This window comes from Phocoena phocoena, chromosome 9 (genome assembly GCF_963924675.1).
Source record: "Phocoena phocoena chromosome 9, mPhoPho1.1, whole genome shotgun sequence".
Lineage (NCBI taxonomy): Eukaryota > Metazoa > Chordata > Mammalia > Artiodactyla > Phocoenidae > Phocoena > Phocoena phocoena.
In genome coordinates, this window is record NC_089227.1 from 20,220,169 (window position 1) to 20,244,832 (window position 24,664).

At 35.7% G+C, this 24,664-nt stretch overlaps 1 protein-coding gene across 3 annotated transcripts in view; it reads right to left on the minus strand.

Annotated features, from left to right (window-relative positions):
- FAM185A (family with sequence similarity 185 member A) overlaps positions 1–24,664 on the minus strand; it is a 66,031-nt gene that overhangs the window by 22,278 nt on the left and 19,089 nt on the right. For 2 of the 3 annotated variants that reach the window (XM_065884258.1, XM_065884256.1), the window contains 2 exons: positions 17,700–17,741; positions 2,670–2,765 (listed from right to left, as the gene is read on the minus strand). In XM_065884258.1, the coding sequence (XP_065740330.1) occupies positions 2,670–2,765; positions 17,700–17,741 (138 nt within the window). The remainder of the gene's footprint in view (positions 1–2,669; positions 2,766–17,699; positions 17,742–24,664) is intronic. The other variant, XM_065884257.1, reaches the window with a different exon arrangement.

Sequence of the window (24,664 nt, forward strand, 5' to 3'; positions counted from 1 at the left end):
GAAATTGCTTTTCAGGGTTTAAATGTAAACTACTAACAGGAGTTGCCCATAAAAACAGATATGAGAGCTTTAGGAAAATACAAAACAAACCTGGAAAATGTCAGGAGGAATAGAAGATACATGTTTTTTCTACCAAACATACTTTAAAAAGTAGAAAATAACAGATTTTAAAAACTTTTTCTAGGACATTACCTCTACATACATCAAATGTAATAATTTTATGAACATCTTTCTTTTCTGTTCTTAAATAAGGGATCTTAAATCTGTCAGAGTTTTTGTGGGTTTTTTTTTTGGCGGTACACGGGCCTCTCACTGCTGTGGCCCCTCCCGCTGCAGAGCACAGGCTCCGGACGCGCAGGCCCAGCGGCCATGGCCCACGGGCCCAGCCGCTCCGCGGCACGCAGGATCCTCCCGGACCGGGGCACGAACCCAAGTCCCCTGCACCGGCAGGCGGACTCCCAACCACTGAGCCACCAGGGAAGCCCTGTCAGAGTTTTTAAAATGTTAAGCAATGCAGATAGTTCTACCCCCATCTCTCTCCACATCCTTAAAAAGCAAAAACTATCACTATTAAAACTCCATTCCTATTTATGAATGAAGAATTCTCACGACTTGAAAGCCTTCCCAAATGTCCCATCTCTAAGACTATCTTCTTTAGAAAGGAGAGCGCCTGTATGTCTTCAACCTCTTTTCACTTCAAAAACTGCTTCACGGTTATTGACATCAATACCATTTTTAAAAAATTAAAAAGTGAATTAATACTAACAACAGCATCATTAATTGAAGGGATACTATATATTAAGATTAGTGGCTTTATCAAGGACAATTTTTAAGTGGAAAAGTCAGTACTCAGATGCAGTTCTGACTCTCAAGCCATAACACAGCCTTTCTGAATGAATGAATAAGGTCACTATGTTAAGTTTCATAGGAAGAGAGAAAACAAGCATTGTGACATTCTTTTTCACTTGGCAAAATGGCCATAGGAGCTGAAAGGACAGCCTAAGAGACTCAAGTAGCTGGCTCTTAAACCCTACAGCATGACAGTGGCAGAGTTGGAAAGGATTCCAGATGTCTTTACTATTAAGCAATAGAATCCTGAATAACTTTCCATCACTCCAGAAAGTTACTGTTCCCAAGTGTAATGAGAATTAGAGACCTGAATTAAGACAGAAATCTTTGTTTCCAGTTATCTTTAAGCTCCTGCCAGTATCATGGTCCCAACAGGAGAAAACACAAAATTGTAATCCCAATCAAGTCTTGCAACATCATATGCTATTTCAATAAGTTACTGGAACAACAATCTAAATAATTGTTAAAAATAATTAAAGTGGATGAAGATTAGCAATGCTTTTTGTTTTACTTTTTTGCCCATCCATACAAAACAGGAAATAATTTTCATGTAAGAGCTGCTATTCAAAACTTTGTTTTTACTCTGTTACTAGTTACATTAAACGTAGTAATGTTTTTTCTCCTTGGGTCTTCATAATACAAGAAAGCAGTTATATGACCTTTTTTGACATTTACAAAATACCCTGAATAGTATTATTGAAGCTCTTAGAAATTTAGTGAGAACATAATATTATCCTATTTAAAAGGAAAAAAATATATGATCTTGAGAAATCAAAAAATACCTGTGTCTCAGCAATAACTTCAGTTTCAGACGTCTGTGTTTGTAGTTTTATTTTGACATTGACAAGAGAGCCTCACTGGGCAAAAATCTATTAAAAAGTGTTAAAACTTTAAATTTTAAAGTATTTAAAATTTAAACTTTAAGGTTTAAAGTATTTAAACTTTGCCAACATGGCAAAGAAATTACTAACAGCAGGAACAACTGGTCTCTGTGGAGGTTTTTTCCCTGTTATACTCATAGCCTTGTTCTGGCCCATATGCAAGAGCTTCCAGACTTTCTCTAAAAAATTTTTTATACAGAGCTATGGTTCTTAACTTTCTGAACCCAGGTCACTTAAGCCACTATAGCCAAGCTACTCCATGTACCCAAGTCACTTGCCAGCATGCACGTGTACATCTATGCGCATGCACGCACACAAAGACTTGTATATTCAGCCTTCAGATGATTAAAAAGTGTGTAATTATTAATGAAAGACTTGGACTCTTAGAATAAGCTATTTGTATTAGAAATAAGATTACAGAAAGAGACACATCATAAGCCTGATACTACAAGAGACCAAGTCAATAATCACTTTAGAGGACCTTTTGGTGATACCTTTATTGCAGGATCACGCTTTTAAAAGTATTACTCTAGAGTAATGGCCTGAGAAGGTCCTCTTACAAGTTAGCAGGAAAGCTTCCAAAAGAATGTATGAGAGCACTTTCCCTCCAAAGAACATTCTATTTCCGACATAAAACTAAACTGAAAAAACCCAAACACTAACACTAAAAAATTCCACAATAACAGTCAATAAATTACAACATTTTTGTTTGTATTACAAAAGGAAAGATAGTCTTCATGGCCATCTGTTCCAAAAGTTTCAAATATCACTGGTCTAGAGGGCTAGTATTCCAGTCTTTAAATCAGGTTCGAACAGAGAAAAATTTTATTGAAATCTCTATGTCAGTGTAGATAAGATAATTTGACCATCTGTTTCCTGAATGTTACATAAAACCTTCCTTACACCATATGTCAAAATAAAACATTCTACTTGGCTAACCTTTATGGGATTTCAATTCCACTTTTCCCAGTTGGCTGACATAAACATCTATGGCACCCTGATAAGTCGAGGCACTTAGACATCCAGAAGACGAATCTAGGAGGAAGGAAGAACCATAAGCATAATCGTCTTATTTCAGTAACTAAAATTATAAACTTGAAATAAAAGGCTCTACTTCAGCGTTAGGGTAAAGAGCTAAGAGTCCTGCAAGGTTTTGTATTTTCCTTATAACTATACCATCTTTTGCTTTAAAATGAAAACAGAATCAGCAATCTAGAAATCTACAGCTGGATAACTAGTAAGAAAATCCCTATGCTTGTAGTAATCTCCAAAACTTAAACTCTAAACATGTTTACTCTAAAACCTAATGTGTAGGAAGGACAGTACACAAGCAATGACAGCCAAGACCATTAAGCACCATTGATACATTTAGTTTATTATCAACTTTCAATATTTACTAAAGAACTCTATTTCACGTACAGTCACATATAAGTAGTAGCGAAGTTAACAAAAATCAAAACTCTTATATTTTCTCCTTTTAGCAAATTTGCTAGTACCAAAAAGTGTGGCTAATAGTGAAAGATTATTCTAGATAAGGTTCTGTTGCATTTCTTAGAGGGACAGAGATGGGGGGGAGGGAAGGAATGACCTGAAAAGTGGGTGAAGCTTGTTAATATCTAAATATTTCAAGTTTCTGGAATTGAACAGATTATCTTTAAGTCAGGGGAAGAAAATTACAATTAAGGTGGTCCTGATTTGACACTCAAATTTCCCTAGGTCAACAATGAACCCAGTTTTCAATCAGCCAACATTTCAAGTTCCAGGGAAAGCTGACAGTCAGATAAACAAGAGAATTATGTTGAAGAGTCAGTGCTAGGTAGCTTCTCCTTTTTCCTCCTCTCCCACAGCAACAGAACTTTCAGTTCAATATTCTATTTGATTGCCCTGAAAAGAGCAAAGCATATTTTTTTAGAGAGGTCTCTTAAAAAGCATATTTTATCAGGAGGTTTTATTACTTCAAAGTAGAAACCAAGTAGGGACTATGGTGAAAATAATGCCAAAAATTACATTGTACTTTTTGCAAAATGTGAAGGAAAAAACATTTGTACACTCACAAAGGAGCCAACATTCTTCTTTACAATAAATGTTAAATGACTCTAAACAAAGACAAAAACTTGCAAAGAAACTGTTTAAAATGTGACTTCAAGATAATTTATAATAATTTATCTCTAACCTATAATCAAAATGCCATTTATCAGATCCAGTGTATTCAATTTTTAAGTGTCAAAACCGAACACTGAAGCTGGGAAGTTAAGTCACTGGATATAAATGACAGAATAGCTGGACAAGGACGAATATTTCTCTTCTCAGGAACCAAGAGAAATTCCTTTAAAAATCTCTTACTACATCCTAAATAAGTCAAGTAAATATATATTACGGTAAAATAATGTGAACTACAAAGTGTCTATTATCCCAAATTGAACAAAGTAAAATATTTGAAACAACAGTTTAATTTCTTGCTTTCTCTAGGGGGAAAAAACCCACAAGATTTTTATATGGTTCATAAACAATACTTTTTATTTCTTTTCCCCTTCACATGGGACATAAACAACACGTAAATAATTATATCCTAAGCCACTAATTAATCACATCCTCATGTTATTGGTATTGAGTTCTAATCATGGCCCATAAACAACACCTAAATAATTATATCCTAAGCCACTAATTAATTACATCCTCATGTTATTGGTCTTGAGCTCTAATCATGGACCATCCACTGGAGGCTGTCAAAAAAATTAAAACTCAAGATGTGTTTTCAAAAGAGAAAGCAAACGTGGTATTTTAAAAGCTACGTAGCAAGACAAATACTAATTTTCTTTTATATTCTATAATACAAATCATTGGAAAGAAAAATTAATTATCAAGAGTCAAATTAAGGCTTCATTCACAGAATTTCATTTTTTGGAGACTCACAAAACAGAAAAATTCTATTATAGCTCTTGGAGGAAGACTTAAGGGAAATATGCATTAGAGATTAAGAAGTAAACAGAAAATTATTAGTCCAGACAGTGACTGGAATAAACTCCCACAAAGAGTTTTGTATCACCACAGTTTTGGACAAAGATTTTATTCATCTGACAGAGACCACTGAGTTTTCCTGGAAAATTACAGAGACAAAAGAGAAAAATTGATGTCAACTACCAGCTAAAACTATATATAACCAAATAAATAGAAATTTGTGATATATACTCTGCTATTAAGCAAAGAATAACAGCTAAGCTCAAAAGGCTAAAATTCCAAACTTTTCTATTTTCCTTCAGATAAAGGGAGAATTCTTTTGAAATTGTTCAAGGATGTTCAGAAAATTCTTCTGAATTTTTATAATTTCACCTCAAGTGTCAACATGTAGATAACTAAGGAACAGCAACACAAAAGATATTTCTTGATTTCTGCAACTTGATTCCTATACTTCCAAAGCTACACTAATTGCAAGAACAAGGAACGAATTTTATGTATAGGATGTAAAGGATTTGCAAAGGCAGAATTTTAAGGTCACTTCAAGGAAAGTTTTCTAAATTAATGTCCTGCTTAGGTATTCTATGTTAGGGAGATAGCATATAGGAGGCTGGGCTTATGAGAGACACACAAGGCAACCCCTACTGCTCCCCACACCCCCAAAAAAACCTATGAAGATATTCTTTTTTAAAAGATATAATTACCAGTATACAGCTTTTGACACTGCCTTCCAAAAGAGGCAACATAGGGCAGGGAAAGTAAAGCTGGGTGAGCAACTTCTATTCCACCATTATCTACTATCAAGCTCTGCTTTCTCCTGTTGACTTTTTTTAAATGGAAGATGACCAGGTATTCCAGAAGAAGATATTATTTTTAAAAATATGAGACTAGGTAAAATCAGGGTTTTGATATACATAATCAAAATTTTTATAGCACTTCAGCTTCTAAGAGACCTCTATATGTATTATGGAAATTAGGAAGAACAGGGTTTGGGGATGTAGGTTAGAATGTCTTTACAAAATCCAAGTGATTGATGAGATTACCTAAGAAGCTAATCAATTATATTATCTAAACTAGAATTAAAGAACCATAATTACACATATTCTTCTTAAAGGAATCATGGAGATGACACAATCCATTTTCCTGAAATCAGATAGTATAATACCTAAATCACCTCTAGTCTCATAATATTCCAATTTGATACAATTATATGGCCTTTTCTCTATATCCATTCCAATATTTTGAAGCCTCTGCTAATCTAACAAATTTCCCTCTCAGGTACCTAAATCACTTTTTGTTTCTTTGTAATTGTTTTGCTTCTACTGATCTCAATTTCTCAAAATCCAAGTTACTCAACTGACTTTAATTAGGGTGTCATGATTTGCAGAGTTGCCTTCAACTTTCTCCAGCAGATCTTTTACTCTAAGGAAAACACAAACCAATCAATCAAGAAATTTCAAATAAACATTACCCACTTGTCATCTTTGGGATCAAGGCATCAAACCCCAAATTTCTCCAGATTCTTAACAACACTGGTTTTTAGACTCTACAGCACGGTCGCCAAATTAGGGCCCCCCTCTTGTTTTTCTTAATAAAGTATTATTGTAACACAGACACAACTATTTGTTCCTATATTGTCAACGGCTGCTTTCATGTTAAAGTGAGAGAGGTCCATAGTACAGATAGACAGTGTGGCTCACAAAGTTTAAAAATTTTACTATCTGGCCTTTTATAGATAAAATCTGCTGCTCCTAGAGCAAAACATTTTGTTTTGAGTTTTTCTCCAAAAAACCCAAAATGTAAAATTTGATTCTATTTAAGACAGAGATTTACAAATGAAACCAGCCCTTTTTTCTAAGGCTTCAGTAACGTACACAGATAGGTATACAATTCTTGCTTATAGAAATGAAAAAAGTTGTTGTCTTAAGGTAGTTCAAGCTTTTCATTGACCCTGATTGCTTACTGTTTTCTAGGGGTAACAGAGTTGCTTCCATCCAATTTACTAAAGTGAGAAATAGCACATCACCAAGCAGATAACTAGGACTTTGCTGACTTGCTTAAATATTATGTCAACTTTCTGTTTATTTGTTTAACCTCTTAAGCAGTATGCTATTATTAAACAAAAAATTTAGCAATGTTTTTTGACTTATGAAAGAGCTCGAGTGGGTTCTTGAAAAATTGTATGGCATCTCCTGACCCAGTTGTCAGCAGAAATGGGATGTATTCCCACAAATCAGTGACTTAGGTCCAGATATATGCAAAGGAAGAAACCTATCACAGGATCTAAACAGCTTTGATTTCTATATAAATGTTGGATGATTTCTGCTGTGCTCCTCTCTCACTTCCTCTCCCATTCTCTTTTCCTCCCTTCTTTTTCTGAATTAATGCTTGATATGAAAATATACATAATATTTTGAAATGATAGTACAATGTTTTACTTTTTTTATTCATTTAATAAAATGTCAGGAATATCTTTCTATATTGTATACTATAGAGCTAGGTTATTATTATTGTTAAAGGCTGAGCAATATTCACTTTATGAATGTACCATACTATAATTATTCTCTTACTGGGAACAACTTAAAATGTATACGCTCTTTTGCTATCATAAACAAAGAGATAAATGCCCTCATGCATATATCTTTATATCCTTACCAGATTTTTCCTTGAGATAAAGTTCTAAAAGAGGAAGTGCTAGAGCAAAGCAAATGTAGATACTTCCAATTCTGATATACATTTCCAAACTGACCTACAAAATGGTTGATCAATTCATACTTGAACTAACAACTGATAGGAATCTGTTTCACCATAACTTTCTCAACAATGGATATTATCAATGTTTTAAATCATGACTGTTTATATTTAGATGTTTTGGATTAGCAGTAAGGTGGAACAACATTGTACATGTATATGGACTATTTCTCCTGTGAACTGCTTGTTCATGTTTATCCATGTTCCCATCCCACTGATTGTTCCTTTTCTTCTCATTTGTTGTATGTACATATGGATGGAGATTTTATATGTATGTATCAGATATCTTTCTAGTTTGTTACCTGTCTTTTATTCTGGTTTATATATATATATATATATATATATATATATTTTTTTTTTTTTTTTTGCGGTACGCAGGCCTCTCACTGTTGTGGCCTCTCCCGTTGCGGAGCACAGGCTCTGGACGCACAGACTCAGCGGCCATGGCTCACGGGCCCAGCCGCTCCGCAGCATGTGGGATCCTCCCGGACCGGGTCACGAACCCACGTCCCCTGCATCAGCAGGCGGACTCCCAACCACTGCGCCACCAGGGAAGCCCTCTGGCTTATATTTTATTCATACAGAAAAAAAAAAATCAATCAACTCAGAATTATATACCTAATGATAATATTCTTCCAAAAAGAAGGCAAAATGAAGACATTTTTGATGAGAGAAAACTAACAGAATTTATTGCCAGCAGACTTGGACTGACTATAAGAAATGCTAAGGAAATGATACCATTTGTAAAATCATATTTTCAGGAAGAATAAAGAGTACTGGAAATGGTAAATATCTAGATAAATATAAAATATTACTTTCCTCTCTTTTAAGTTCTTTAAAATACATATAACAATATAAAACAAAAGTCTTATCAATGAATCAATATTAAGGCATCTATAATATATGTAGATATAAGATAGCCTATACTATAAAGAACAAGAACAAGTAAATGGATCTATCTGGTTGCAAGTCTTGTGCATTTTATGTGAAGTGGCATAATATTAATTCTAAATAGACTGAGAAAAGTTAAATTTCTATATTGAAATCACTGGAAACTCCAATAAAAATGCAAACAGGTATAGCTAAAAAGTCAAAAGGAAAATTAAAATGGAATTCTGAAAAATATCCAATTAATGCAAAAGAAGTCAAAAAAAGGGAGGAAGAAAGAAACAAAAATAGAAGGGACAAAATAAAATAAATGACAAAATCATAGACCAATAACCAACCATAACAATAATCATATTAAATGCTAATGGACTACACACTCCAATTAAAAGACAGAGAATTCTAGGGACTTCCCTGGTGGCACAGTGGTTAAGAATCCACCTGCCAATGCAGGGAACACGAGTTCGATCCCTGGTCTGGAAAGATCCCACATGCTGCAGAGCAACTAAGCCTGTGCACCGCAACTACTGAGCCTGCACTCTAGAGCCCACGAGCCACAACTACTGAGCCCGCGAACCACAACTACTAAAGCCCGCGTGCCTAGAGCCCATGCTCTGCAACAAGAGAAGCCACCACAATGAGAAGCCTGTACACCGCATTAAAGAGTAGCCCCAGCTCACCGCAACTGGAGAAAGCCCACACACAGCAACGAAGACACAATGCAGCCAAAAATAAATTAATTTAAAAAAATTTTTTTAAAAGACAGAATTCTAAAAATGAATTAAAAAAAAGCAAGTTCCAACCATATGCTATGTATAAAAGATGCTTTTTTAAGCATAAAGACCGACTGAGAGTTAATGGACAGAAAAAGATACACCATGCTAACATTTAACATAAGGTGACAAGAGTGCCTTTATTATTATTAACATTAAGCATAAGCAGGAAAGAGTGCCTTTATTATGATTAGACAAAGTAGATTCAAGACAACGAATATTACCTAAGATAAAGAAAGACATTTTATCATGACAAAAGGTTTAATTCACCGGGAAGACATAACAATCATGAATACGTATGTACCTAAATAACAGAGATTCAAAAGCCAAACGTAAAGCTGACAGAATTAGTTGAAAACTTTAACCCCTTCTCTCAGCAGCTGATACAACCAGAACAACAACAAAAAAACCATTGCATTACACATCATTTTAAGGGCATGTAGCACTAGGCTAGAACCACAGGCCGGATGATAAAATAAATCATAATAAATGTAAGACAACTGAAATCACACAGAGTATGTTCTCTAACCAGAATGAAATTTAATTAGAAATCAATAAAAACAAGAGATCTAGAAAAATCTTAAATATATGAAAATTAAACAAGAGACTTGTACAGACCAAAGATGAAATCACAAGCAAAATTTAAAATCTTTTAAAATGAATAATAATGAAAAATGCAACATTCCAAAATTTGGGGATGCACTGCTTAAAAGAACTTATCATTTAAAAACTAATATTAACAAAGTGTAAAATCAATGACCTAACATTTTACCTGAAGAAGCTAGAGAAGAGCAAAGGAAATTCAAGGTAAATAAAAGGAAGAACAAAATAAAGAGCAAAAATCAATAAATTAGAAAACAAACAACAGAGAAATTAACAAAGTGAAAAGTTGGTTCTTTGAAAAGATCAACAAAATTGATAAAGTCTAGCCTCATTAATCAGGAAAAAGATAATATAAATATCAATATCAGGAATGAAACAGGGGGTATCAGTATAGATCCTATAGGCATAAAAATGAGTATAAGGGAATACTATGAACATTATGTGAACAAATTTGACAATTTAATGAAATAGACAAACCCCTTCAAAATACCACTTACCAAAATGTAATACCAGATAAAACAGAAATAGAATAACAGAATATCTATTAACAAAACTTAATTCATTATCAACAACATTCCTATTTGCAAGGAAGGCTTCACTGGTGAATTCTATCTAATATTTAAGGAAGAAATTATACGAATCTTACATAAATTTAGAAAAGAGAAGGGAGGGAATCTATTCAACTTCATTTTATAAGGACAGCAAAATCCTAATAGCAAAACCTACAGAGATTTTACAAAATAAAAAATTACAGTTCAACATTCATCATAAACATGAATGCAAAAATCCTTGACAAAATATTAGCAACACAAACCCAACAATGTATAAAAAGGATAATAAATCATGATTAGGTACAGTTTATTCCAGGAACACAAGGTTGGTTAACATGCAAAAATCAATGTAGTTGATCATATTAATAGAGTAAAAAAAGAATAAAACATGCAATCATTTCAATAAATACAGAAAATGCATTTGACAAAATTCAACAACCATTCATGATCAAAGAAAAGAAAAAAACTTTCAGAAAACTAATAATAAAAAAGAATTTCCTCAGTCTGGTAAAGAACATCTAGAAAAAGCCTGTATAGATAACATCACACCTAAAAGGTAAAACAATGAATGCATTCCCTCTAATATTGTATACTAGGATTGGGAACAAGAGTAAGGAATCCTACTTTCACCACTACTATTCAATATCGTACTGAAGAACCTAGCCAGCCTAATAAGGCAAAAGAAAAAAAAAAAGGAATACAGATTGGAAAGAAAGCGGTAAAACTGTATTAATTTGCAAATGGAGTGACTGCCTACATAGAAAAGAATTCTGGATTCTAAAAAATATGCTATTAGAACAAATGAATAAATTTAGCAAGGTCACAAGATATATGGTACATGTATAAAAATCAATTGTATTTTGTATATACCAGCAGCAGACCATTAGAAAATGAAATTTTCTAAAATTCCATTTATAATAGGGTCAAAAACACAAATAAATTTAACAAAAGATGTGTCAGACCTCTACACTGGAAACTACAAAACAAGATGACAGAAATTAAAGATACATATAAATGAAGAATTACACTATGTTCATGAATTGAAAGACTCAATTTTTGTGTGTGTCTCCTCTCTCCAAACTGATATGGTACAATTCCAAATATAATTGCAACTGGATTTTTGGTAAAAAATTGACTAGCTAATCTTAAATTTTATATAGAAAATCAAATTCAAAACACTTTTAAAGAAGAACAGGGACTTCCCTGGTGACACAGTGGTTAAGAATCTGGCTGCCAATGCAGGGCACACGGGTTCGATCCCTGGTCCGGGAAGATCCCACATGCCATGGAGCAACTAAGCCCGTGCACCACAACTAATAAGCCAGTGCTCTAGAGCCCACGAGCCACAACTACTGACGCCCGTGCACCTAAAGCCTGTGCTCCACAGCAAGAGAAGCCACTGCAATAAGAAGCCCACGCACTGCAAGAAAGAGTAGCCCCCGCTCATCGCAACTAGAGAAAGCCCATACACAGCAGTGAAGACCCAACGCAGCCAAAAGTAAATAAAATAAATTTAAAAAAAGAAGAAGAACAAATTTGGAAAAATACCTGTTTTAGAGACTTACTATTTTTTTTTATTTTATTGAAGTATAGTTGATTTACAATGTTGTGTTAATTTCTGCTGTCAAGTGACTCAGTTATACATATATATATTCTTTTTCATATTCTTTTCCATTATGGCTTATCACAGGTTATTGAATATAATTCTCTATACTATACAGTAGGACCTTGTTGTTTATCCATCCTATATATACTAGTTTGCATCTGCTAATCCCAAAGAGACTTACTGTTATAAAGCTACAATAATCAAGACTGTGTGGTACTAGCCTAAGAACTGACAAATAGATCAATGAAACAGGAGAGACAGAACAGAAATAGATCCATACTTACACAGTCATTTGATTTCAGACAAAGATATGGAAGTAATCCATTGGAGAAAGGAAGTTTTTTCAACAAATGGTGATGTAAAACTAGGTATTCATATGGGAAAAAATGAATCTTGATTCCTAACTCACAACAAATACGAAAATTAGAGATGGATCAAAGGTAAAAGCAACAATTTTAAAGCTGTTAAAAGAAACAAAGGATAACAGCTTCATGATTGAAGGCAAAGATTTCTAAGGACACAAAAAGCAATAACCATAAAAATAACTGGTAAATTAGACTTCATCAAAATGGAAATCTTCTCATCGAAATACACTGTTAAGAAAATAATCAGGCAAGCCAAAGACTGAGAGAAAATACAGAAAAACAATATCTGGCAACGGACTTGTTCCTAGGACATATAAAGAACTCCTACAATTCAATAATAAAAAGAACCCAATGGAAAAAATAAATGGGCAAAAGATCTGAACAAAACTTCACAAAAGATACACTAATAACCAATATGCACGTGAAAAAGTGCTGAAGGATGGACCTAGAGATTATCATACTAAGGGAAGTAAGTCAGTGTTGGGAAAACTAGTAAAATGGTCTTCTTCAGGCTTCAGAGGCAGAAGCAGGCCTCTGATTGACCTGTGACCCTGCCTGGACTGCATGCCTGCTTGCACACCTAACAACTGCTGCTAGCAAGTCAAGCAGCACTTACAATAAGAAAGGGAATGGGTCTTGGAATTTCTTGAGCCCTGGGGACCTGGCCAGTCCCCTGGGGTCTAGAAAATCTTGTGACTCACATGATGAAATTAACAGCATTGTTACAACTGAACCAGAGCTGAATTTTTGAGCAAAAACTGCTAATAGTTTGCTGCCTTTAATTATAAACAGAAGCCCCCAGAACTCCAATCTGAAGTCTGACCTGTGTGATGCACGTACCACCCAGGACCCTTCCCAACTGGGGCTCCATATTGCTGTTACTTGGGACTTCCCAGCTGCTGTCTGGATCTGGAAGTAGGTGTTGGCCCAATTCGGTGATGTAAATACCCTGTAACGTTTTTCTAATATTCTTATTCTTCTCCTTCTAATTATTTTATATTAAAATTAAGTTAAATCACCTCTCATTAAAGAATTGATTAAAACTTTGTGTGAGACGAGTGGTTATTTTGGCAGCGAATCCAATGAACCTTAAAACCGAAAGCTGGCTTTCGGCAAAACAGTCAGAGAAAGACAAATAACATATGATATCACTTTATGTAGAAACTAAAATATGATACAAATGAACTTATTTACAAAGCAGACTCACAGACTTAAGATTACCAAGGGGGAAATGGGGGGGGAGGGATAAATTAGGAGTTTGGAATGACCAGATACAAACTACTATACATAAAATAGATAAACCATATAGCACAGGAAACTATATTCACTATCTTGTAATAACCTCTAATGAAAAAAGAATATGAAAATATATATATATATAATTGAATCACTTTGCTATACACCAGAAACACAACATTGTAAATCAACTGTACTTCAAAAAAAAAAAAGTGCTGAACACCATTAGCCATTAGGGAAATGTAAATTAATACCAGAGATATACTACTATCCACATGCCAGAATGGGTAAAAACAAAAAGACTGACAATAATATATGTTGGTAAGGATATGGAGCAACTAGAATTCTCATACACTGTAGAAGAAAATGTAAAATGGAACTTTGGGAAAAGTCTGGTAGTTCATCATAAAACTAAACATAAACATACCTACTCAAACCAGCAATTCTCTTTTTTAAAAATTATTTTACTTGGTATTTTAGAATTTAATCCATATTTTATTGTCACCCCCTCACCTGCCCCCTTCATTTATTTATTTGGCCACGCCGTGTGGCTTGCAGGATCTTAGTTCCCCGACCAGGGATTGAACGCAGGCCCTCAACAGTGAAAGCGTGGAGTCCTAACCACTGGACCACCAGGGAATTCCCTCAAACCAGCAATTCTATTCCTAGGTATTAAGAAGGAAAAAAAAATACATATATATATGTGTGTATGTGTGATATATACACACATATATATTATATATACACATATAAATAAAATAAATGTATATACATACATATACGTACATATAATACATATATACATACATGTAAAATAAATACATACACACAACACGGGATTGAACTGCGCAGGTCCACTTATACATGATTTCTTTCACTAAATACATACTACAGTACTACACAATCTAAGGTGGGCTGAATCTGTAGATGGAGAATCACAGATGCAGAGGGCCAACTACAAAGTTATATGTGGGATTTTTGACTGCAGGGAGGGTTGAAACAACTCCTGCACTGTTCAAGGGTCATATATATATATATATATATATATATAAAATCTCCATATCCATAAAATAACTTGTCTAAGAATATTCATAGCAGCTTTATTTACAATTGCCAAAAACTAGAAACAGCTCAGGTAGCCATCAACAGGAGAATGGATAAACAAACTAAGCTTTCTAGTCACCTGCTTCCACGTTGGCACCCCTGTGATACAACAACTAGGTTGTTCTCTTTAAATACAAATTGTATTTAAATACACCCTGCTACCACCCTGTTGTAGTTGGAATAAAGTCCCAACTCCTACCACATCTACAAGGCTCTGTGATCTAGCTCTCACTTACCTCACCTCACACCATTCTCTCCAGAAGTCTCCCTTCTATATCTCAAAAATTATAAACTAATTCCATTTTAAGGGCTTGCACTGGCTGTCCTCTATCTGGGCAGCTGTGCATCCAGAATTTTACATGCCTCTTTCCCATTACTCTGGGCTTAATTCAAATATCTCTTCTCCAGACCCTCCCGGATTGCTAAACTAAGTAGCTTTCTTTTCCCCTCTCTATCCCATTACCCTCTCTTATTTATTCATTGTACTATGTGAAATTATCTTTTGTTATTTATATACCGACTGTTTTTTTTTCTCAGCCCAAAGGTGAGCATAAAGACATCTTGTTGACCAACATATTCCTCAGTATCTAAATGAGTTCCTATTATAAAGCAGGCACTCAGTAAATATATGTCGACTAGTTATTGCCATATTCAGGGTTGTCTCCAAATGCTAACACAATCTTAAGATCAATATAAACAGTGACATAGTTTATACTTTCTTCCAAAGTCTTAATAGAGATATTCAAAGAATTAAAGGAATTTAAGAAATGAACACTTCCCTTATTATTAAGGTTAAACATTGAATGACTACCATGCATTGGGCTGTGCTTTACATTATTTAATTTCTCAAAAACCTTGGGCTATATGGGTGGTAACCATGTATAAAAATGCAAATTCAGAGAGATTTAGTAATTTCTTCAAAGCCACACAGCTAACATGTGGTAGGACCAAAATTCACAGTCTTCTAAAGTCCATGCTTTTCCACACTATCACAGATCATGATAACGTAATGCATACTTTTTCTCTTATTTTGAAAGATTCTTCCAAAATAGGACTCAAAATTTATCAATGTTTACAAAATTAGAAATTCAACCTTTATTTACCTTCACTTATTTGGAATTTTTAAGAACAACCTAAAGCCACAGATGCCATTTATGTTTCACTGAAGAAAATTATAAAGGCTCATTAAATACTTCTATAATTGTGGTCAGTTATACTTCTTAACACTGAGCTCAGGTAATTTTCTCTGAATGAACAGAGATTTATTTAAGAAAAATAAAACACTTTGCCTTAAAATCTCTCTAATACTTAATCGTGGGAAAAGGGGAAAGTTTATAGGGGAAATTAACAAGAATTCATAATGTTAATCAATTATACAGAGTGCGAAACCATCTTCAAAGATGTAAATTACTGATCATTTCATCCTTGCTATCACTATTCTTTTTCAGTATGGATACATAACCCATTTATTTCCAGTTTTAGAGAGAATGGTTTTCCCTTTACGTTCCCACAATTCCATCCAACAATAATACTAGCATTATCGTATTATATTAGATTTTAAGTATTCCTCAAATTCACATCTGCCTAAGGGGCCTGCTAGTAGTGGGTAATGAAACTTCTTATGCCTCCCAATTTGGAATATTCCCCTTCTTTTTCCTCCTTCCCTACTGCTACAAACTCCACCCATGTCTAGGACTTTCCTCAGCTAGCTCAGCTTCTCACTAGTGTACCTTTTTTTCACCCTAGAAACTTCCCTTACTATCCCCAGATGTACCCTCTGATGAAATGGCCTGAAGAGTCAGCAGTGAAGTTTGCTTTCTCACTGGAAAACAGGTAAATCCTGTCATGTTTTAGTTAAAATGATTTATAATCATCACTTAGGAAGCCTTTATCTTCTATTTATCCCTCACTGAACATAAAAGTTATAATGTCTAGAAAACTTAAAAAAGGATGTGCACTCTAAGCCAGAGAATCCAGAAGGAATGATAGTGAAAAGGACTGTTGGGTATATTCACTATCTCAGTCAGCACAAAGAAAAAGAAAATGTCAAATGTCAAAAAGGACAAAACCAGGAGGCCTGGGCATTCACACTGGCAATAAGCCACAGCTGCTCAATAAAGAGAGCGTTTCCCATCCCCAAATCCCCACCCTCTAAGGCCTAAAAAACAACCACCACTCTTAGAGCTCACAGTGTTCCTTCACCCAACAGGCAAGCAGGTGCTATTTGGGTTAGAGAAAAGCTCTGTCTAAACTATCTGGAAGAGACTTCCCCGATGGTGCAGTGGTTAACAATCCTCCTGCCAGTGTGAGGGGCATGGGTTCGATCCCTGGTCCGGGAAGATCCCACATGCCGTGGAGCAACTATGCCCATGCAACACAAACTGAGCCTGCGCTCCACAACTACTGAAGCCAGCGCACCTAAAGCCCGAGCTAGAGCCCGTGCTGCGCAACAAGAGAAGTCACCGCAATGAGAAGCCCGCACACCGCAACAAAGAGTAGCCCCCGCTCACCGCAGCTAGAGAAAGCCCACGCGCAGCAACGAAGAACCAACGCAGCCAAAAACAAACAAACAATCTGGAAATCTGAACTTCTGCTCCCACAGGCACAGCATCACATGTGGTGATTAGGTCTAAAGTACCATTAGCCACTATTAGTTCTGGCCTAGGATTAGAACAATTACAATAATTTAAATGGCTATTATTTATTGAGTATTTAAGCATATGTCAGACATTGTGCTAAAGTACTTTATATACCTCATTTAATCCTTACAAGAACCCCATACGATAGGTACTTACTGTTATTTCTATTTTTTTCAGATGTGTAAGCTGAGGTACAGAGAAGTTAGGTAATTTGCCCATGTGTAGAAAGTGGTGAAATCAGAATTCTAACAGTATTCTGATTGACACCAAACCTGTAATTATACAGTATTTATAGGATGATGAACCAATGAACTTGTAGAAATAATTTCACATATTCCTATACTGGGTCTGCCTATATTTGACTAGGCAGAATCCTAATAGGTGTATTTGGATCCTATTAGGTTCATCAGCTAAACTGTAGACTTTATTTACTCTAATTAACTATCACAAATATAGCTATTTTAAAAAGCACACAAAATTTACCAACCGCTTAGCACATACCTACTGTGATGTTACCCATCTTGCTTTGTAATGTTATATTACCTGTAAAAGAGAAAAAGACAACTTTATACATTAGGGATAATCTAAAAAGGAACTGTGTTAATGGTATCCTAAAACATGGTTAGATACCCACAACGTTATTTAATAACATTGTTATTATTGTTGGCAATTTTTCTCAGATCACAAACCTAGTGAGAGATTCAGTTGCAACTTGAAAATAAACAGATTTAGGCAACTATACAAATTCTCTTCCTCCACCCCACCTTAATCTTTTATAGCATAACTAAAAAACAAACCCCCATACTTTCTGGGAAACATGGAAGAAAAATAATGATTCTTCTAAAACCCTAAAATGAAAAAATTACTTAAATGTGCTCAATACTCATTTTCAATCTAAACATCACAATATTTATCAGACCACACAAAGCCAAGTTTTGAACCAAATAACACTAAAATGATCCATGGAAAAAAGTAATTACTATTATTTTTCAGGCCAGTTTGGCATGTCTATCTGTTAGATTAAAGTGGTTTCTGTGCCAAGAGTTTAAAAGTTTTGAGGCAGGAATAATGAAAACACTGAAATATGATCAACAAAGAAAAAAATCTTAAAATATTTCCACCTTTCAATGAAAATATATTTTCCAGGATACGTATAGGATATTACAACCATTCTTCCCAGCCCCTTCCTCCAATACCAAAAACAGTAGGATTTTTCTTCATATGTGTTTGCATGTATAATTACTCCTAGAGTCATACTACCTATATTTACTGCACTGAAAGTGTAGGCAATATTATCTCTTCTACCATAATTCCAAAACTACAGTAAGAAGTAAAGGAATAACTTATCTCAGAATTAATCTTGAGTAAGTGAAATCACTTACTTCATTTCATGCATCTTGTAAATACTGACAAGTATCAGTACCCGGGAAAAAGAAGAAAAAAAAAGGCACTTGATTCATTTGTCCAAAGTCAAATGTGCTCTAAAAGTTTTATATTCCATCATACTTCATGTGAATATATGAATAAAATTGGGCTTGTGTGGGCTTCCCTGGTGGCGCAGTGGTTGAGAGTCCGCCTGCCGATGCAGGGGACACGGGTTCGTGCCCCGGTCCGGGAGGATCCCACATGCCACGGAGCCGCTGGGCCCGTGAGCCACGGCCGCTGGGCCTGCGCGTCTGGAGCCTGTGGTCTGCAGCGGGAGAGGCCGCAGCAGTGAGGCCTGTATACCGCAAAAAAAAAAAAAAAAAATCGGGCTTGTGTGAAGTTAAGCTTATAAAACTATTTTCAAGTTTCAGTAAGTTACAAGGTTGTGAAGAACCTCCTGTTAAATGGTTAAGTAAATAAATATTATTTCATTGGTGTGCTCTAGATACTCTTCCAATTTTCAAACCCAGTAAATGCAGATTCACATGCAAGTAGTAGCCAAAGATCTTATAGCTTCTAAGATGGCTTCCAAAGATCCCTGCCTCCCGGTATTCATGCCCTTGTATAATCTCCTCCACTCATGTGTAGGAGATTTGCTTTGTTTTTACCAAAGAGAATACTAAGGGCAAAAATGATGGGATGTTACTTCCAAGACTAGGTAACAAAAAGATTCTGGCTTCTGTCTTGCCAGCTGTCTTTTGCTCTGATGGAAGCCAGCTTGCCATGTTGTCGACTGCCCTATGAAAAAGGACCAAGAGCAAGGACCTGAAAGAGGCCCCAAGCCAAGAGAATCTAAATTGAATCCTGCCAACAACCATGAGTGAACCAGGAAGCAGATTCTCTCTTGGCTGAACCTTCAAATAAGCCCATGGCCCCAGCTGATACCTTGATTACAACTTTGAGAGAGATCTGGAGGCAGAGGACCCAGTTAAGCGACACCCAGATTCCTGACCCATTCAAAGTGTAAGAAAATAAATGTTCGTTGTTTTCAGCTGCTAAATTTGTTACACAGGACGAGGTAACTAGAAAAGATTTTGAAAGCTGGAAGTGGGGTGATGCCACAATAACTAAAAATATTGGAATAGCTTTGGAACTTGACAGTAGGCATAGGCTGGAAGGATTTTTAGGAGCATGGTAGAGAAAACCTAAATTGCTTGAACAGTGTGTTAGCAGAAAGCTGGACTTTGCGTCTACTTCCCAAGAAGGCTCAAAAGGAAGAGAAGAAAATGTTTTTGGAAACTGGAGGAAGGCAGATCCCTGTTAAGTAGTATTGGAAACTCTGCAACACTGTTACTATCAGTAACGTGGAAAGAAGGAAATGGGCCTAATGAACTGAATGATCTAGCCACGGAGACTGCCAAGCAGAGTCAAAGTGTGGTAGGCGCTGCCTATTTTTCCTTGGCGCTTCAGTAAAATGCAAGAGAAGAAAGATAAGCTAAACTAAAGAAAGGACTGTTAAACAACAAAAAGACCAGGACATGAATGATTTTGAAAAGTCTGAGCTTCTCAAGACGGCCAAAGATGCTAAAGGTAAGAATGGCTTCTATACAAAGTCTGAATCCAGGGCATGGCCAGAACACGGCCTAAAAATAAAACTGGTGGATTGACTGTAAAATCTTTTGTTAAGAATCCAGAAAGCTCAAGGGTGATACCTCACAGTATTAATCAGTTATACAAAACGTCCATTAAACAGATTATGGGTATCTCACAGATCCTCAGTCAAACAACAGGTCCTCTAGAAAGCTTGAGAATACTGTACCTTAATAACTCTGCGGAAGTCCATATTTTGAAGAGATTCTTGGCTGTGGCTTTTATCTAATGGAGTAAACCCCAATATGATTCACAGGAGGCTGACAAAATATTTGAGAGAAGTGTATCAGCAAACACATTGCTAACTTTGACTGAGAGGGACAGTGACAGTACAACGTGAAATGAGACCATTCAACCCCCAAAATTCTGCTGGCAGGAAGCAGACTGAGGAAACTCCTCAGCTGCAAACACATGCTACATTTCATGAAAAAGGAAGGATGACTCAGAGTGCAAAGTCTGGAACCCTGAAGAATTATCGCAAGGCCTTGAGATCTAATCAAGTAACCTCCAACGTTTGCCCACCTGAATTTCAAAATCATTATGGACCAATGACTCCTTTGTGCCCCTTATTTTCTCCTCTTTGGACAGGAAAGTCTATGGAAATTATCCTATGCATATCCCATCCTTGTATTCTGAGTGTGTAGGTGGTGTATGTGGGTTGAGGGGGCTAAAGAACTTGTCTCTTCAGTTCACAGGTCTTCAGATTCAGAAGAACAATATTTGAGTTATATTTAAGCAACTATACCCAAGGAGGCTCATCTACATCTGGATCTGATTTTGATGTAGAGATTGTGGACTCTGAGGAGATATGTAATGGGATGAGACTTTGGGAACCTTGAAAGGAAGGGAGTGCGTTTTGCATGTGGGAAGGACCCGAATCACTTGCAGGGGTTGCAGAGAACAGACTGGCCATCCAAAACCTTATAGGCTATCTGGGGAGATGCACACATGATTAGTTAAAAATTAGAATTTATTAATAATTATAAGTGAATGTTGTAACTGAACAGTATGAATTAGTTGCCACAGCCATTCAGAGGAAACAGACTAAAATGACCTGGCATGAATAGGGAGAATAGTGATTTTGGAGATATCACCAGAGTGGAAGTTTGAAATGTGGGTAAAATTTGATGCTGAAGGGAAAGGATTTTGTGGAAAAAATAATGAAGTAAGCAAAGGTAAAAAGGCATAACGATGCACGCTATTATTTAAATCATGCTCATCAGTTAGGCTGGAGCAATTAGGCAAGTCTATGAGGACAGGGATTAAGTCTTTCTTATTTAGTGTTATATTTTGAGAGCTTAGTATATTGCCCAGTACATAGTAAATACTATTATTTTTTGAACAAATTAGTTTTGAAAAATAGGTAAAAATAAATCTGTAGAAGAACCATAGAGTGCTTAGTCTACTGACTTTATCCTATATTGAAGGAGTCACTGAAGAATTTCAAGATAGGCAACAATACAAGAAAAACATCTTGTATTCCTTCCTAATCTTTAGGAAAATTAAGCTAGTGTGAGACGCTCAGAATTCTATTTACTGTTTTCACCTTATGAATACTTCAAAAATAAGGTAAAGCAGACCCCTGCTATTTGTGATTTTAACTGTTAGTAAAGAACTATGACATAGTTCTACAGTCAGCCATTTAGCTAGTAATAAGTTCAGTCACCCACTCGCAAGACAAAATTTTGGAGCTTTATTACCTTATACTAGTCTTCAGTGAATGCAGTAAAAATTTACTTTTTTAAATGAAAATAGAAAATGTGGTCTTTCTCAAAAAGTTAATCATTAGTGCTTGTAATGAAAGTGAAGTGATCAAGAAAACAACAGTTTTAGAGCCATAAAATAGCTTTAGATCCATTAAAAAATGAGGACTAGTTCACATTATAGCAGAATCTGTACAGTCTCAAACTACCTCTCTCTTGAATGTTAGAGTTCTGTACAGTAAAAGCATAACAGAACAAGAAAAGTATGGAACTAATTTTAAATATAAAGAATATATCAAAATATTTTTTATCAACACTAAAGGATTTTTAAAGCAATAAACAAAAAAATATTCTCCACTTATATCAAAATATTTAGAAAGCCTCTACCCTAAACAGAAATATTCCAAAGTCATTAAAATATACAACATGGAACTCTTGTCTCCAATACTTTGTGGAATAAGATAGAATATTGTAAAGTACACAAATCTACCAAATGGGCATTACTAACACAATTTTCTATATTTTGGTTTCACCCATTTCATCTCCAACCACTGAAAATAAACAAATCAACTACTTGAGAGCAGTACATCTTTGCAAAAGCCTTCCTTCCAATAAAGCAGATGCCATATGGTCTGTAATAATTATGTGTGCTGACTCTTCTTTCAAGTTATGAAACTTTTCCACAAACCCCAATTTTTGAGAAAATATATAGTTCTTCTTAACTAGCAACTCTTCATTCTAGTGTGGTCAGAGGAAAAATAAGCTATCGATTTAAAGATAAACATCAGTTTATTTTTCTTCACTAAAATAAATGTAATTATGGTTAAAAACAGCACATATACTTTCATAATCCAAACAGAGAAAGCAAATAGCCTTAAAAGTTAAATCCTTTTTGTGCTTCTTTTTTAGGGGGAGGGCTGCAGGAGCAGGAAGAGAGAGATTTTTTATTTGCAAGCCACAGGGCTAAATGGTAAGAACACAGAGATAAATAAAACATGACCTTTGCTCTTTAATAAGGCAAGAATTTATGGGTCAATGGAAGGCCAGAGATGGGGGAAGGCTGCTTTAGCTGAGTACTAAAAGATTACTAAAAGTCAATGAGATAAAGAAAGCCGGGAAAATCATTTTAGGAAGACTATAATTGATAAATATGATCAAGGGCTCTGATCAAAAACTCAGAAGTAAAGAACAAGTAAGAATATACACAGGAAGAAGTAACACACTGTGTAATTCTAGAAGACAAAGCATAAGGTCAGAAAAAGGAATTAGTAAGTTAGCTAAGTCACTGAGGCAGTAGAAAAGGGTTTGGGTAAGAAAATGCCACGTTCAATGTGCCTTTCTAATAACCAACCATAGCTATAGTGAAGAGGATGAATTTGAAGAAGGCAAGACTGGAAGCAAACTTACTGTTAGAGTTGAGGCAAGAGATGAAAAGAATATGAATTAGAAGAGTAGAAGTTTGGGGACTTCCCTGGTGGTGCAGTGGTTGAGAATCCACCTGCCAATGCAGGGGACACGGGTTCGATCTCTGGTCTGGGAAGATCCCACATGCCGCGGAGCAACTAAACCCGTGCGCCACAACTACTGAGCCTGAGCTCTAGAGCCCGTGAGCCACAACTACTGAGCCACGTGCTGCAACTACTGAAGCCCACGTGCCTAGAGACCGTGCTCCGCAACGAGAAGCCACAGCAATAAGAAGCCCACGCACCACAACGAAGTGTAGCCCCTGCTCGTCGCAACTAGAGAAAGCCCGCGCACAGCAACGAAGACTGAACGCAGCCAAAAATAATCAATAAATAAATAAATTTTAAAAAAACCAAAAGAACAGTAGAAGTTTGAAAGAAAAAACTGGGATAGACTGAAGAAATATTTAGATGATAAATCCTACCTATACTTTGGGATTGATAGTGGAAGGTGATAGAGGAATTTAGGGTTACTTCTAGATTCTAGCTTGGGAAATTAGGTACATGGTAATATTAGAATCTGCAAATGGAAATAAAGGAGGAGGATTATATTATGGATGAGGTTGGGGAGGTGAGGCCTGGGAAAGTAGGAGAAAAGAAGTTAGAAATGTGAAGTCGTTTGAGAAGCCTGTAAAGATCCAAATGGCTATATCTACTAAGCAGATGGATGTATAAGCTGGAAGTCAGCACTAGAGATACATATTTGAATTATTAGAATACAAGGGCAGTTGAGACTCAAAAGTGTATAAGATGCCCAAGGAAAAGAAAGAATGGAAAAAACAATGAAACAAGGATAAAATTCTGGAGAATAGCAAGGGGGTGTGGAAAGAGGAGGAACTCATAGACATTTGAAAAAAAGCAATTATAAATATAAGATGTGACACAGACGGCCAGTACCCCCTAATACTTGTGTGCCTTTCTCCTTCCTTAGAACACACTAAACTCTTTATCTCAGACTTCTGCAGTTAAAGTCATTTGAAAACATTCTGGCTAACAAATTTCTCACATGATCCTCTATGATCTCTCTTCCTTTAGTGGAAGCTTGGAAGCCACACACTGAAAATGGCGGCATCAGCTTTATGGAAGGAGCCCAGTCCCTCGAAGGACCTGAGCGGAGTCCAAATACTGCATGAAATAGCAACATATTTTATCATATGTTTAAATCATGAAAAAAAAAAAACTATGCTGTCTGTACCACAAAGGGAGCTGTAATTCCTCTCTGGTATTTCATATAAAAAAGTCTTAAGTGTCCAGATTCAACATTAACATAAATTATCATGTGTTA